The sequence below is a fragment of the Netta rufina genome (genome assembly GCF_964035555.1).
Source record: "Netta rufina genome assembly, chromosome: 16".
Taxonomy (NCBI): Eukaryota; Metazoa; Chordata; class Aves; order Anseriformes; family Anatidae; genus Netta; species Netta rufina.
Genome location: NC_140140.1, coordinates 2,366,973 through 2,383,271, shown reverse-complemented (window position 1 = coordinate 2,383,271; position 16,299 = coordinate 2,366,973). Strand labels below are relative to the sequence as shown.

The 16,299-nt window shown below is 53.2% G+C and overlaps 1 protein-coding gene across 1 annotated transcript in view; it reads left to right on the top strand.

The window, feature by feature from the left end:
• Nucleotides 1-15,105, top strand: part of JPH2 (junctophilin 2) — a 29,240-nt gene extending 14,135 nt beyond the window's left edge. Inside the window, exons 3-6 of the mRNA XM_084296776.1 lie at nt 5,757-5,875; nt 9,405-10,189; nt 11,484-11,581; nt 12,585-15,105. Coding sequence (XP_084152902.1) covers nt 5,757-5,875; nt 9,405-10,189; nt 11,484-11,564 — 985 coding nt within the window. The 3' untranslated portion in view covers nt 11,565-11,581; nt 12,585-15,105. The remainder of the gene's footprint in view (nt 1-5,756; nt 5,876-9,404; nt 10,190-11,483; nt 11,582-12,584) is intronic.
• The last annotated feature ends 1,194 nt before the right edge of the window (nt 15,106-16,299 follow it).

The window sequence follows — 16,299 nt, the reverse complement described above, 5'->3', positions numbered from 1 at the left end:
TGTTCCCTTGGGTCAGCCCACTCCTCTGGCTCAGCCAGCTCCACACCTGGCTCTGCCCAGACAGGATGGAGAAGGACAGACCAAAAAACACCCCGGGTGTCCAGCTGGCAGCTGCAAATCTCCTGTTTTTCCCCAGAAATGCCCCTGCGATGCTCTTGCTGCAGGGCCGGGCTCTGTAGGCTGTCATTGTCTTGCAGACAGCTGCAGGTCTGTCTGCTGGGAGATTAATGTTACTTTAGCTGTTCTGAGGGGAAGTATCCTTTGGTGAAAGATGCAAGTGGCTTTGAGCTATTTAGGGCTGAGGATAACATTTTGGCATTTTAAAAATCCACCAAGTAATCAGAAAGGCTCATGCTCGCTGAGCTCGTTGGGTCGCAGCGAGCTCTGCCAGGCACCCCTAAAGCTGAGAGCAGGGGAGGATGCTCTTCTGCCCCAGGAGGCTGTCGGTGCTCCTAGTGCTGTAGGAAGGAGGAGAGGTGCCGTTTATCCACCCAGGTACCCGGTGCCACCACTGCTGTACGGCGAGTGGCAGTCCCGGGGCATCTCAGGAGCTGGCTGCCAGGAAGGAGACGGGCGGCAGGGTTGTTCCGCGAGGCCAGGATGCTTTCTCTTCTGGGATTTCCTTGAAAGCTGTGTGGGGGTGTTTCTTGTAGGAGGCAGCTTGTGTTGCTTTATGCACAATGTAGATCACACCCCGCAGTCCATAAAATAAACCAGCACAGACTCAGCCCCGGGGATGTCGGAGTTTAAACCGAGTGGGTTCGTGCACACGAGTGATGGAGCCAACAGAGCAATAGGGCAGGGGGCTATACAGCTGGCCTGAGAGCAGGACATGCAGTCAGGTAACTGTGGGCAGGGAAGGAGGGCTCAAGAGATGAACCAAAAAGGGGTTTTCAGTCCCGTGGGGTGGTTACAGGCAGATGAGGGTAGCAGAGGTTTGCTGGTGTCTGCGTGTGCGTGGAGGTGGAGAGAGAGGCGCAAAGGGGACAGGCTGGGGCTATGCATGAAGAAAAGGATGGTGCAGACAGAGAGGTGGCACATGTGCAATGGTGGTGTGGAAAACAGAGGAGCCAGCAAGCATCTGTCCTGCTCGGGTCTGTGTGTCCTGCCCCCTCACCACGTGAGCACAGAAGGGACCACGTTGTCATCAGCAAAATCATGTCTGCGGCTTTCCCCGTATCCCTCCCGAGTGCCGCGAGCATCCCTGCCAAGACGGACCAGTATCTGAGATTCCTCCAGAAGGACCAAATGCCCTGAGTGTGACCGTGGAGCGTGCTGGATTTGCCCTACGTCAGCACTACAAGCCCTGCACAACAAATGGGACCTGGCTTGAGGGCCCTGACCCACCACCCAGCCTTTGCACGCCCCCAGCATGCTGCTGTGCCCCCCCTGCCGGGGCAGCAGTGCTCAGGGATCTCTCTGAGTGATCCCCGCTGGATGCTGAAGCAGGGTTTGGCTGGGGAGGGAAACACCAGCTTCCAGGAGAGTGGAGTGTAGCAAAAGCCTCCTTTCCTAGAACTGGTGAATTACATTTGGCCATGTTTTTGGGTTGGGGTTGGGTTTTTTTGGGGTGGATTATGATCTTGAGAGTGACAAGTAGAAGGTGTTCAGCTGGTCCTTCCCGTAAGGGTTTGCTGGATCAATGGGAAGAGGGAGACCCCAGGTAAGGAAGGATGGTGCCGGATGGGTTCGTCTCTGTTGATACACGGACGTGCAGTAGCTGGGGCACAGGGCTCAGCTCTTGCCCTGTTGGTAGCCGCAAGGTCACCGCCGCACCTGTAGGTGCCCCAGCCCCTCTGCTATTTGCAGCACTCTGCACTAATTCCAATCTCGCTTGCAGGCTAATCCATTGTGGATGTGCAAAACCCCGTAAACTGCCCGAAGAGATGAGCTTTGCCGGCTGGGCTTCGGGTCTCACCTGTTAGTGCTGCGCTCAGCTGTGGCTCGTGTGTCCGTGGGGGATTTCGGTAGCAGGCAGAGGAACGAACTGGGCAGTGCTCCTGGGCCGGGGCCAGGAGGGACGGCAGCGGTGCTCTGTCCACACGCTAACACAAAAACGATTAGAGCATTAGAGCTGTGCCAAGGGAGCAAGCGGAGCAGCTGCCGCGTTTAACCCTCCTGCATCCTTGTGCGGGCAGGCAGCGGCCCCACAGCAGTCGCAGCGAGCCCTGAGATGGCTCCGGGTGGCACCAGGGAACGCTTGTCCCTGCTCCGTGCTGCCTCACCTCAGGTGGGGAGTACCAGCACTGGTTTCTGAAAGTCCCTCCTTGTGGTTCTTGTCCCCACTTGGGCACGTTTAGTGCTCACGGTTCATTTTCCAGCATTGCTGTGGAAAGGGGCCTCTGAATCCTGCTGCTGGGGGCCATAAAATTCTCCCTGATCCCCCCCATCACCAACCTTCCTCCTCTGCTGGTGTTTGCGTGGGCTGTTTTCTGCAGAAGGGCTTTAGGGCTACGAGCTGGCAGCACAGCAGGGCAGTAAAACAGTGCTACCTGGAAAGTGTCAACTTTGTATGCATATAATAAAAATCCAGCAATTTGCTTTTTGAAAAAGCTGATTCTGTTTTTTGGGTTTGGTTTTGTTGTATTTTGTTTTGCTTTGTTTTTTACCATATTTTAACCTCAGAAGAAACTTTTCCTCATATTTGTGTCATGTGTAATGTTTAAAGATCACCCTTAGACCTGTCTCAGCTTTCTTTTACCGCTGCAGACCCCGGGCTGCGGGCCGGGAGAGGTTTTTGTTGCTGGTTGTGTGCCCTGGGCTCTTCCTGGCCGCCTGTTGTTTGTCTGCTGCTTTGCTGCTGGGACCAAGTTTTGCTCTGCATCGAGCTGGCGCTGCCAGCCACGTGAGTGAATACAAAATTCAGAAGTACTCTGTGAGAGCTAGATGTTATTGTTATGGCTGGGCCCTTCCCTTCAGGCTGTGCTTTGTCACGACATTACTGAACCCTCAGCAGGGATTTTCGGATGGCTCTGAGTGCTCTGCCTTCGTGCCCCAGGGATGTGTGCCTGGGGAGCCGTACTCAAATTGCTGAGCAGTGTCTCCGTGTCCCAGGCGTTCACCACCCAGCTGCCGCTGTACTAAATGATCTCGGCAGCAGCAGGACCGAGCACAGGGTGTCAGCATCCCTGTCGGGGCCAGCTCTGGGCCCTGTGGCAGCAGCCCTCTTGCACCACTGCCTCTCCTGGGACACAACGTGCAGTGTGCTGGAGGTGCCAGACCTGAAGCTGCAGCTGCATTGGCCTCAGTCCCCACAAATCAAGCGCTCCTGGGCAGCTTTGCAAGCAGGGGACGAGAGCAGAGGTCAGGTATGTCTTGGAGAGTGAAGCTGCCGTGAAGCTTGCGTCCCCAGGGATGCCAAAGTTGGGTACCTGCCCCCACAGCCCAGGGCTGGCAGCGGCTCCTGGCTCTGCTGCAGGGTGTGCAGGAGGGCTCATTGCAGAGCCTGCCAGGCTTGGCCCCGTGCTGACTCCCAGCGTGGCTCGGCACCTGCAGCATCATCACAGCAGCTCCTGCAACGCGGGGTCTTCCCTGGCCTCACCGCCTCTTGGCCTGCGGAAGGGTTCCCTCTGCTTGCCAGGCACTGCTCCATTCCCTGCGGGGGCTGACAAGTGGCCAGGAAAGCCTCAGCCCGCTCAGCAGGCGGCTGAAAAGGAGGATTTTATCCCTGTATGGTGAATCCCATCCTCCCAGAGCAGCAGGACAAAGGCAAGGGTCGGGGCAGATCCTGCCGGGGTGACGAGCTGGGCTCCCTACTTGGCGAGCCTGTTCCTGGGGCTGGTGTCATGCAGGCTTGTGCTTGATGAGGCGTGCCGAGCCCCCTCTGATCCCCAGGCACGGAAAGCACAGAACCGTCCCCACAGCCCCTGCCAGACCACGGTGGAATTAATCATGCTGATTATATGCTACCAAAAAAGGAGGTGCTGTCTCTGTTCAGAGCTGCTTCAGACCTCCTGCATGCGAGCCGTGGCTTAAAATTGCTGTTTTCTGCCTCATCACGTAGCCTCTCTGGATGTTTCAGGAGCTGCAATAATTCTGGATTAAAAGACCAAGAATGACAGCAATCCCAGGCAGCTCAGCCCGCAGAGAAAGAGGGAGATAATGTGTGAGTGCAGCCCGGGGGTGAGCCACGTCTGTGGCACGGGGATGGCATCCCAGAGAGACGCGGTCCCAGGCGCAGCAGCTCTGTGCCCTCCGCTCTATCTCAGGCCCCTGAGCGGTGTTTTCAGCTCCCTGTCAAGTCACACCGCTGCCTCTATCAGTTGGGATTCGTGCCCTGTGTTTAATTCCTTCCCCACAGCCACCCGAAATGGCGTGTGCCTGTACGCACGTACGTGAGCGTGCACCTTGTGCCTTTCTGAGCTTCTCAGAGCGACCTTCCCAGCACCTTTTCATTGCACCCATCGAGTGTTCAGAGTAACACAAGTCTTGTCTGCGTGCTGCATCTCCATTAGTGCAAAAGGACTAACCCGGGCACCGTGACTCATCGCAGCAGTCCAAAAATTCCTCTCGAGCGTTTTCACTGCGGGGATGAGAACTTCCAATCCGCGTCTGAAAATGGTCGCTGGGTGCCATTAAATAGCTCGACAGCCATCGTATGACCTTATTAAATTCAGAAAGAGTTGGTGAGTTAGTGTTTGAGGGCTGCTAACAGTGTGTCTACACCAAAATACGCAGGTTTGCACTGATGCAGTCAGCGTGTGCTCTGTTACGTGCAGCAGGGGAGACCCAGGGAGCCTTGGGAAGCGTTACTGAGAGCACGGGGAAAGCAAAGTCTCCTCAAGCTGCGGGTGGAGCGGAGCAGCTGAGCACACGGTGCTTTGCCCTCCCGTATTTTGAAGGTGCTGTCTTGCTGTTTGAAGTCAGCTCCCTCCCAGACTGCGAGCAGCTGGGCTGCAAAGCTAGCCCTGCTTTTAGCGTAAAGATCACAGGGCCCTGAGCACGAGGCATGTGAGGAATACGACAGCCGGCCAGCGAAATAGCTCGGATAGCTTTAGGGAGCAAGGAGGAGACATGCCGGGAAGGAGCAGAGAGGACTCAGGGAGCCAGGCTGCAAGGAACGCAATGGCTCTGCCTTCCCTGGCGCTTGTGCCCCGGTGAGAGCAGCTCCTGGGCTGCTGCAAGCAAAGGAGCCCTTGGATGGGCTGGATTTGTTTGCTGGAGAGTTCAAATAGAGATTTGGTGTAAAACATGTGCAGCGTGCTGCTGCTGGAGAGGTGCAGTAGCTCGCTCCGGGCCAGTGGCAGTGCAGCGGTGCTCAGCCATCGCTTTGTTACTCCTCTGCACCCCAAAGACCCCTGGAAAGGTGCTTTAGGCATTCCTCTGAGCCAGCATTTCTGTGCAGTGCAGCACGGTGGCAGTCCTGTTGGCAACACCTGCTGCCTTGCTGCAACACCTAAACATGCTCCTGTCTGCAAATGCACCTGCCCTGTTTGCAAATATCCCTGCCTCCTTTGCTTGCACGGCTAAGTGCAACTGTCACACCTTAGCCTTAAACTTTTGTGCCCCTTACTTGTCGAGAATCATAGAGCAGTTTGGGTTGGAAGGGACCTTGTAAAGATCTAAAGATCACCTAATTCCAACTCAGACACCTCTAGACCAGGTTGTCCAAAGCCCCATCCAGCCTGGCTGTCTCTGGTCTTTGCTCCTTGAGTGCAGGAGCTGATTTGATTCTGCTGCTGGCCGGAGTCTGCTGCTTGAGCCAGGCTGATGTCGGCTCAGACGATGCTCACTGCCATCTCCTCTTCCCTCTGCAGGACAGCTCATGCCAAGGCCAAGGCTGAAGGGTCTGAGCAGGCAGCTCAGGCAGCTAACAACGAGTCGGGCATAGCCAGGATGATGGCCAGGGAGCTCTCCCCAGACTTCTACCAGCCAGGTAAGACCAGAGGCATCTTCTAAGAGGGATTTTGCACTTTCTTTGGGGAATCTGTTCAAAAGTTTCAGCCGCTTTATAGCTCAGCACGCTGCTCTCCTGTCTATCCTAAATCCTCTGTCACACAGGTTCAGCCAGCCCCTTCATGGGGGTGATTTGCTCTTTTGCACTGCTGTTTTACCTGCTGTGAAACGTTACAATACGGAAAAACCCACAGCCCCTCAGCTTCCCTGTGTGTTCCTCCCCACCCTGAAGCCCTCCCAGCACCTGGCAGGGCAGGCAGCAAGCTCAGGTCTGCCTGCAGAGCTCCTGCAGATGCGTCCCTCGAGCCACTGTGGCTTTTTCTTGGAACAGCTTTGCACATTGACTCATAGCCAGTATCCTGTGGGACCCCACACTGCACCAGCGTACCATCAGCCTTGGCTAATTAGCGGCTGTAATATCCTGTAAGAAAGTTGATAATGCAAAGTACTACTTCCCTTATTTCCTATTTATTTGATAGCATCACAGCTAATTATTTGGCTGAGAAAACACTCAGGAGGTTCCTTCTTTGCGACCAAGCACTGGGGACCAGTGGATAGAAGTGTAACGAAGCAGCACTGTGAATGCCATTACCTTTCCCTAGACCAAGCTAGGCAGAGCAGTTTTCTTCTTGGAAAGCTTCCCTTTCTGGAGAGGGAAGGTAATAACAGAGCAGAAAACAGGGATCCAAATGCCTACATTTTTATTTTATCTTTCTTATTATCTGGTTTTGTTACCTGGAACAAGCGTCCCACAGCCATCACAGTGGCAAAACTGGGGACAGGAGCCAAACGCTGTGACTCCTGCTCAGCAAACCGTGCTGCCCACTACTGCTTTGCCTTCAGTGCCTCCAGGTCACAGAACTACACCCCAGCCCAGGAGCAGGGAACAGCACACACCCGGCGTTTGGCTGGGGAAGCAACCACATTGACAGATCTGCCGAAATTCCCTGGATGCCCACCTCGCCCTGGGGAGATGCAGCTCTGCAAGGGCTGCCCCTTCCTCCCCGCCGCACCGCGGGGCTCTCAGAGCCGGCTTGGAGCTGGGAACCACCGCAGCGCCTGGGCACGGGCACGAGCCAGCGTGTGACACTTCACTTAACAATAGCTACACGTCACTTGATCCTGGCATAAGCCCCTCAGCTGCCAGTCACAGATCCGCATTCACCCTTTGCACACTGGCGTATTTATAGCCCGGAGGCAAAGGAAACTGGAATTCCTGTTGGGAGGTTTTTGACATCTGGCTAGATTACTTTTTCCACCCGTGGCAATTGAATGAGACAAATGAAACTGGCTCTGCAAAATGCCTGAAGCAGCCTGTCCTCTGCTCCTGGCTCCTCAGGTGCCTGAATGCTCTCACTGCCCATATGTGTGCCTTTACTTGGTCCTGGCCTCATTCTGTGGCCGTGTATGAGGCTGGTGCACATTTATCTTCTATGATCCTTTATAATCTTTACATTCACTTTGTAATCAGAGCACAACAAGGGGAGATGTCTCTTCTTGCAAGGCAGCACCATCCGGGAGCAAAAAGGCAGAAATCCACCCTGGGATTTTGCTAGAACTTGTGACATCTGACCTCCCAGCCAGGAGAGCCTAGCAGTGTTTGGCAGCTGCATTTCTCCCTGCTATTCCTGTGTTTGGGATGGGACAGTCCTGCTCAGCAAGCCTCACGTCTTTACTAAGTATTTAGCCCTGGGTTTCATTTCGAATATCAGCCTAACAGCTTAGAGGGGAGGGATGAAAGCCAATGAACGTCCTTGCTGAAATGTGCTGGGAGGTGAAGGAGGTGAGGCAGAAGCAGAGGCTGGGGAGGGGAGGAGGACTGGGCCGTGCAGTGCCCTCCAGGCAGCCGGGGCTTTTGGTGTGAATTATTCAGGAGGAGAAGAAAGCACCAGGAGATAGCAAGGAGCGCAGGGCTGCAGGCAGGCTATTCTGAGGAGTCTGAACAACTGTTGAAAAGGCTTCCAAATAATCCATTTGCGGCCAGAAATAAACGGCCCTGAATGGGTTGCCTGCTGATTGACGGGAGCGTGCAGGCAGGGCAGAGCAGCTAAAAGCAGTGCCCTCTCTCCCCGCTGCCCCCTCAGAGCAGAGTCATTGCCCTGAGTGGGCAGGAGTTAGCAGCATGCAAATCACACCACTGATTTATTAGAGGGGATGAAGTACCAAGCTCCAATTTCCAGACCAGGCTCAAGTCTGTGTTAGTCCTTGGGGTGGAGGAGACACAAGGAGGAACTGTGAGGCAGCTGGGGACAGTGCAGCTCCAGGGTCTGTGCTGTTCAGGAGCACGCAGCAAGCCCTCTATGTCTGCACCCCTCTTGGATTCAGCAGAATGGGGACAATGCCATTTCCAAACCCAGGTGCTTTGCTCTTGGACATGCTGCTTTGTGACCCCACGATGCCCATAAGGAGCAGGCTCATGTTATTCTCATTTGCTCTGGGCATTGCGGGGATGCACAGCGACCCCTGTCCCTGCACAGGTCCCACTGTGCAGGGCACTGTGCACGGCTGTTGTTCAGAAAAACTTTCCTGGTCAGTCCCTGCTGGATTTTGCTCTGCCAGCAGCCCAGAGTGATGGGCTGCCCTCAGTGTCAGGCTCTGGCTGATTTCCTCAGACCCTAGCTGAGCAGTGATTTGCTCTGCAGACATGACCCAGGGTTAACAAGAAGTAAAGATTTAATGATACACGAATAATTGAAGTGACGGCAACGTTGCTAAGAGCTGACAAGTCAGCATGGGAGATGAGGCCAGAATGAAACCCGAAGCCCTGAGTGACCTTGTGTGATAGTCCCGGGTGATTTTGCTGGTGCCCGGGTCAGTGCCTAGAGGACTGGCTCTCACTGCCAGCCCTGCTCCACGCATGAAAAATATGTTTTTCCCAAAGAGAGGGATAAAAGATAGATCATCTGGGGGTACCTGCCTTTCCTGAGGAAGCAGAGCACCTCCGTGTATAACTTTCTAAGTGTTCACACTATTAGCCATACTGAAATTTCCCAGATGGGAAAAAACAAAACAAAACAAAAAACAAACAAACCAAAGCTTGGCTGGGAGCTTGATCCCCTTAAGGCCCAGGATAATCCTTCTGCGTGGCTCCAAACCACAAAAAGCTGGGCTGCAGACTTTCACTGGTTCTTGACGCAGCTGGAGCTGCAGGCCTGCTCCTCCCTGCAGGACAGTGCAGGGCGGGCATCCACCACCACAGGGAATCCCTTTTGGAAACAGGCTCAGGCAGGCAATGGAAAAATGCAGCCTCACTCCCCTCACTTGGGAGCTTGTCCTGCCCTGGAGAAAAGCACAGGATGAATTCGCAGCGATAAAAACGCAGCTTGAGGCAGCCGGAGTTGTTTTGGGGGGGCAGGTGACAACAGGGTGCTGAGATCTCTGTGTTTGGGCTGGGGTGCTTTGCTCTCCATTCAGGTTGCAGAGGTGCATGGCGCCAGGGCCTCGCTGAGCCCCTGCCCCAGCCTCCGCGGCCCCCCCGGACCCTCTCCCACCAACCCCTCTCTCCGCAGGCCCCGAGTACCAGAAGCGGAGGCTGCTGCAGGAGATCATAGAGAACACGGAGCACACCATCAACATGGAGGAGGCGGCGCCGCCGCCACGGCCCGAGGGTGCCCCGCCGCCCCCCACGCCTCCCGAGAGCCCCCAGCTGCACGAGGAGGACGCGGCCCCCCGCCGCCGCCACAGCCCGGCCCCCAGCCCCGCCGCCACCCCGCCGGAGGCCAAGCGGGCCAAGGCGGCCGCCCGGCAGGATGGAGGCCTGCGGCCGGGCAGCTGGGGCGAGGCGGGCGGCGGGGCCGCCGATGGCGAGGCCAGGCCGGCCTCGCGGGGCGCGGGGAGGCCGGCAGAGCAGATGGAGATCGGGCCGCTGCAGCGCATGGCGCGCGAGCCCGACGTCGAGCTCTTCAAGGGCTACCACAGCTACGCCGTCAGGACCTCCTCGGTCTCCCCCACCACAGACTATGAGGAGGAGCCGTTCCCCGAGCACCACAGGCCACCCTCCCCGGAGAGCCGGGGGGAGCCCCAGCGTCACGGGGGCACCCCGGTCCCACCACGGGAGCCGGAGGAGAAGCCGGCGCCACGAGCAGAGGCCAAGGCAGAGCAGCCGCGGCCGAAGGAGGCCCAGCCGCGGCCCAAGGAGGCGAAACAGCGCCCCAGCCCCGAGCGCAGGGTGGCGGGCAGGAACGAGCCCGCTGACAGAAAGACTGAGGGCCGGGCACCAGGGAGGACGGAGCACAAGGCGGGGGCCAAGCGGAGCCCGGCCCCGCTGCCGCCGGATGCAGAGGAGTGCGACGAGGTGATGTGTGGCACATTTTGGGGCAAGGCGGGACACTCCAGGGACAGCAGCAGCTCTGTTGCCTTTTCTGTCACAGGAATTGCGTTGTTGTTTTTTTTTTCCCCCTGCTTATTCTCTCCCCAGGATACCCGAAGGGCCCAGAGACTGTGGTCTCAGGGCTGCAGTGCTCCTCCTTGGGGCTCCTTTTGGGGTTCTGAAGCTTTTTGGAGGAAATTCTCCATTTTTACCTCTCCCACCACCTTTCCACCCTCCAGGGTTTTGCTCAAGATGGGCTTTAAATGTGTTTTGGGACATGCATTTTGTTTGGGAAGGTGCAGGAAAAGGCTGGTCTCCAGCCCCTGGCCTCACACAGCCCAGAGAGTTTGGGGTCAGCCCTGGGGCCGCCCAGCCTCCAGCCCAGCTGCATGGGGCCTCAGGGACCTTACAAATACCTTAGGAAACTTTTCCCACACTGCTCAGTCTGGAGAGTCCCTTGGGATCTGGGAGGCTGCAGAAGGACATTTCCTCCTGTCCTTCCTCTGTCCCCAGCCATGAGGGTTTCCATGGTGGATGCAGTGAGATAAATCTGCAATTCCAAAATTTGAGGAAAACAGACATTTTTAATTACATTTTTCTCTTTTTCTCTCCCCTTTCCATGGGTCTGAAAAATGTGGGGGAACATGTAGGACAGGAAAAAGAAGCTGAGCATTTTTTTCCCCATTAATTTTACTCTTACAGTAGGGGCACCTTATGAACTGATCCATGGTATTGAATCACCATTTGATTTCCCAGGTGTAAAAAATAGTCCCTCAAATTCATTTTGGTGTGAGCGAATACAGCTGTAAAACCACGTTTTATTAGCCTGCTTGTTCCCACAGTCCTGATGTGAACAATCCCAGTGTGACTTTAGAGAAGCACTGCTTGGAAGTATTTTGTTCTGAGATTAGAAGAATCTCATACAGATGGAGTTGTTCATCTCAAATGCAGAAACTTTACAAACATAGATGACGTTTGGGGTGATGTATAGGGTGAAGAAAGGAATTGGGAGGAACAGGTTGAAATGGCAGTGTACATGCATGTGGCCAGAGTCTCTAGTTTGATTTAGCCTCAGCACAAGCTAGCAGTGAAGGAGTTTGCAGGGAGGAAATAGGAGCAGGGATTGATAGATTCAACTAGTTTGAAATTCAGGCCAGACACTTGTGCATTGGGAGTTGGTGTTACTGATATTTTTGAATAGGAGAATCAAGGCCACTCTGTCTGTCTCCTCACCATGAAGCTGTGGAATATAATACTCTGATTTGGGTTTTTCTTTCAGGGACCTAACACAATCGTGATCTGCATGGTCATCTTACTGAACATTGGTCTGGCCATCCTATTTGTCCATTTTTTGACATGAGGTGCCCTTCGGACAAGGTAAGAAGAGCAATGAGATTTTATCCTCAATTTGTAGACCTCACTGTGGATAGTTGACTAGTTTTAAAGCCTACACAATTCATTCACCGATGGGTGCACTGCTGGTGAAAACACACAGGCATTTACTCAATAGATGCAATTAGCTTGCATTAAGATTCTCAGTTATCCCTTGTTTGTCCCAAGAGTGGCTTGTGGAATAATTTCAGTGGATAGTTCTTGATTTCTCAAAGTTAAAAGGTCAAACTGTTTTGATTGGCTACAATCCCACGGTTTTACCTTCCCGGTTGGAAGGACATGGTTCTCAGAGCAAGAACTCCAGTACAAGAATGTGTGATGTTAAATTTGAAATTTGTTTTCTGCAATTAATGCTGCAAGAAACACTTTCAATTTACTCTTCTATGGCCAGGTAACTTGTGCCTTGCAGTATTCCTTGGTATTCAGTGCAACAAGAGGCAGGAACACACAAAGAGAATGTGAACCTGTGAGATTTGCAGCTCTATTCGCACCAGTGCTGTTTCTGCCACTGTTAGGTAGTTGAGTTTCTAAAGATCAGTGTGAGCTGAGGTGTGTCTTACTAAGGTTAAACTGGAGCTCAGGTCTTCCACCTGAATTAGGATGAGGGCTTGCATTTGGATTTGGTGGCAACAAAATCTTGTGAGGTTTCTTGTGCCTGAAGAGTTCCTAAACACAAGAATGTGTCACCTTGGGCTCAAGATTTCTGTCACCTTGCATTCAAATATTGGGGAAAAAGAAGCAAACATCAGGGCTGAACATGACCACTGGGCCTCACATGAACATAATGTGAGATGCGTCTCCCATGCTCCAGTGAGGGTATTGGGCTGCCTTCCTCGGGCATGAAATAGCTCTGCTGAGCACTGCTTTCTTTGCTGTATTATTCCTCTCTCAACCTGCAGAGATGAAAGCTGTGCAGACAGCAGTGTCTGTGTGTCAGTCGTGTGTTTTGCTCCTCTTTGACTCTCCCATTCATTTGTGTCTGGGACAGGCGTTGCTGCTCTTGGAGACCAGAGACCTTGGTGGGGATTAAATCTCAGTCACCCGGAAACACCTAAGAGGAGGACTTGAGATCCCAAGGTTGCACTGCAAACATGAACCTTAAACAAAAGTGCCTGAAGATCAGTTCAGTCTCCCTGCTCCCAGGCTGTGGCTGGCCTCTGCAATCTACCAAGAAAAAAACAGGATTTCTGCAATTCAACCTCCTTCTCTTCTTTGTGTAAAATAGCAATTGCCTTAAATTGTTCTCACCAAAGCCATCAACTGTCCTGTCAGGCCAGGGATGAGGGATTTATCTTTAGCTGTAGGAAAATGAGTGAGAAGGTCTTATCCATGCACTGTGATATGTTGTGTAACTCCCTTGGTTTGACTCAGTGTCAGAGATTTCCCAAAGAATGTCATCCATGGCCTGAAAATGAAGCAATAGACAACCAAAATGACTCATGAGAGCCGCGCCACGGCTAGGGCTGGACACCGTCGCCCTCCGCGCTCAGATGTCATCCAAAGGGACGAGCAAAAAGTCTTTCCTTTCCCCGTCGTCTGGAGCTGTATTCCGCCTATGGAGGACTGAGAGAGAGGGGAGCAAGTTGACGTTGGGCTTGTTGAAGTGTAACCAGAGGCCTGCCCGTGCCCGCCGACGTGCCGCGCTCAGGGGCTGCGGGGTGGGGTGCGAGGGGCTGGCTGATCCGAGGCTGTTGGTGCACCCAGGGGTGCTGCGGGTGGAGATGGTGCCCGTTTAGGGCCCAAGCACCATCCCAGCGCTCTCCTGCCACCGGCAATGCTCCGTGCGGAAGCGTCTTGCAGTGGGTGACTTCCCACTGTAACGGGAAAGGAAATAGATGTGCTGAATTTGCCCCTTTGCTCCCCCCCCCCCTTTTTTTCCTATGAAAATGGTGCAAGTTACAATTTAAAGGAGGTACTTACTGACAAATACCCCTGTACACCTGCAGATTCCTCCCCCTCGAAGCGCTGGACTGCGAGGGGGCTCGAGTGCTGCTCTTTCACTGAGACAGAGTGAACAGACTTTCCAGCCAGAGGATGCAGGGTGGCTGTCATGGGAGAGGTGAGGTTATTCCTGAAAGAAAAAAGATGCAGAAACCTGAGTGACTCCAGTGCGTTTGGGTGGCAGGCTCAGAAATACACAGCAGCCAGACTTTCAGCAGTGGTAGAGCACAGAGGGGCGATTCTTGCTGTTGTTCTCGTGTGTGAGGCTTAGAAGCCGAGGCAGTTTGTACCAATTCTTGCCAAAGCTGCGACAGAGAGTGACCTTTTGAAGGAGATGTTTCCACCGTGACCTGCTTTGATCCTTAGCAGTGCGAGCTTAGAAAGTCGGCACAGATGAAGTTACAGTTTAGTGTGAGGCTGAGTGCTTGGACATGTTTCTTCCTTCTTTTAAGAGCAATATGTATTTTCTATCTCTTTTTAAGTTAATCGGAAATGTTATTTATAGCTGGTTGTGCACCTCTGTGTATCCTGAAGTCCCACAGCACAGGACTGGGTGGGAAAACCTGAGGGACTGGAAAGAACGGGAAATGTTGGGTAAGGAAAAAAACAGATGGCCAGTCTGCTCCAAAGGTCAGTCTGAAAGGGTTTCAGAGCCAGGGCAGCAGACAGGCAGGAGTTTACACGGACTGGAGACACAGGGCAGAGCCTGCCTAATTTATCTACTCTAATTATGATATAAGAGAGTGAGAATAATTCAGTAGTTTTCTTTGTGAACCAAGTTTATTTTTTAACCTTATTCAGCTCAGGAACATTGCCACAGTAGCAAGTACATGGTGTTCACTGTGGGAGAAGCGAATGTGATCCCTTCCTAAAAGCAATGTGGCTGTACCAGTCCTGAGAAAGCTGTGCAGCATCATCTACACTTCCACAGAGCGTAGTTTAGTTGCAATTTGCTTCTTTCTTTTTTTTCTTTTTCTTAAATATAAATGTATTGCAAACCCCAGGCTCTGCTGCCTTTGGCATTTTATCCCCGTTTGCTGGCCCTCACCTGCCAGCTCTGCAGTTTCAACATGCCAACTGCTTTTATTAGCTACCAAGACAATTTCCGTTGAGAGACCTGAGGGGCTTTTATTTATCACTAAGCACAAAGAAGGATCTTTTTTTCAACAATGCTAAGGTAATTCTCCCCCCTCCTGCCCCAATTTTTTTTATGCATGTGATGTGCACTCGGTAATGTGCTTTCCTCCTATTAACATTCTGAGAAACGTAGGTAGATTTGCTTTTATGTGACATATAAATATATCCATATCGCACTGAGACATGGATATATAGACATATATATATAGCCCCTTAGGGATTTCGTTTTCTTAGATGCAAAATAACAGATTTACCTCAAACTGCATGCTTTCAAAACTGAATAGGATATTGTGTTATACTTTTCAGGTCTTACAAAGATGCAGATACATTTCACTCTTCACACAAAATTACTTTCATCACAGATTTTGCAAGCTGTGTACTACAATCTGTGTACTGCTGTCCGAAGTTTTCTGTCAGTTGTTCTGCTGGATTACGTGCAATAATAAACAGTTATCTGCTCACTGTATCAGTGTTTATCTTTGTGGGGGTTTCTTCTCGGTATGACACACTCATTCCAGTCTTCAAGGAGAGGTCACGATGATGAGGTCCAGAATTTCAGAGGTGACAGCTGGATGGGTTTAGCTTTCTGCTAAAAAAATAAATAAATTTTGAATATCTATTTCAAAATCTGCATTTTTGGGTGATAGGGGGGTGATGTGCAAAGAGAATTGTTTTCATTTATTGTTTTTTGAAAGTTTGGTGCCAGATGCTTGAGGACGTCACCAGCTCTCCGAGTGACCTGCGTGTGCATGAAGCCAGCACGGGGCCCACTAGCCGCAGGGAGGAAACCCTTGCAATGAATAACAAGCACGTGCTGATCCGGACCTTGGCTCATAAATAACTCCTTGGCTGCATTTTCTCTAGAGGATGGCTCAGCTCAGAGGGGAACGCTGGGCTCAGAGGTGGCTGCGGCTGAGCTGGCAGAGCCCCAGACGCAGGACGAGGTGAGCAAGACTCAAGCCTGGGGTGCCTCGGGCTGGCCATGGCCACAGGAGCCAGGCTTCTGGGGAAGGTGGGGCTGCCCTGGCCTCTGCATCAAGGGCTTGGCACTGGTATTGCTGAGGCCCTCCAGGACCACCACCAAGGGGAGAAAACTGAAAATCACCAGCCAGAGCCTGGCTAGTCTTTGATACATAGGTACAGTGCGTGTGCCAGAACCCTCTAGAACCCTGCAGGAAGGAAACCAGTTGCAGACCACGCTGCTCTGCTGCTGTTAAAACCTCGACCCAAATGCAGAGATGCCCTGGGACCTGTGTGTCAGCAGCGAGCGGAGCCCCATTGAGCTGGCCTTGATGGGAGGAGGCACGGGGCCGGAGGAAACGCGCCTCGCTGGCCCAAAGCCTGGCGGGGCGATGTGGGCAGCCGGTGACAGGTCCCTTCGCTGCCTGCCTCTGCCCAGGGCGGCTGCCAAGTTCCTTCCCAGCCACGTATTGCAGCCTGCTCCCCTGGCGCCACGGTTCTGTGTTTGGAGAGGAACAATTCTCACTTTCTTTCTAGCCCACTGGCTTCAGTTCTCTTGTGTTGATTTAAAGACCCACAGATGTGATCGGGATGCCCTGTTGGTGCAAAATCTCACGTGCTCTTAGGCAGCATTGAAGTCACAGCAGACCCATGAGCTCACGGCC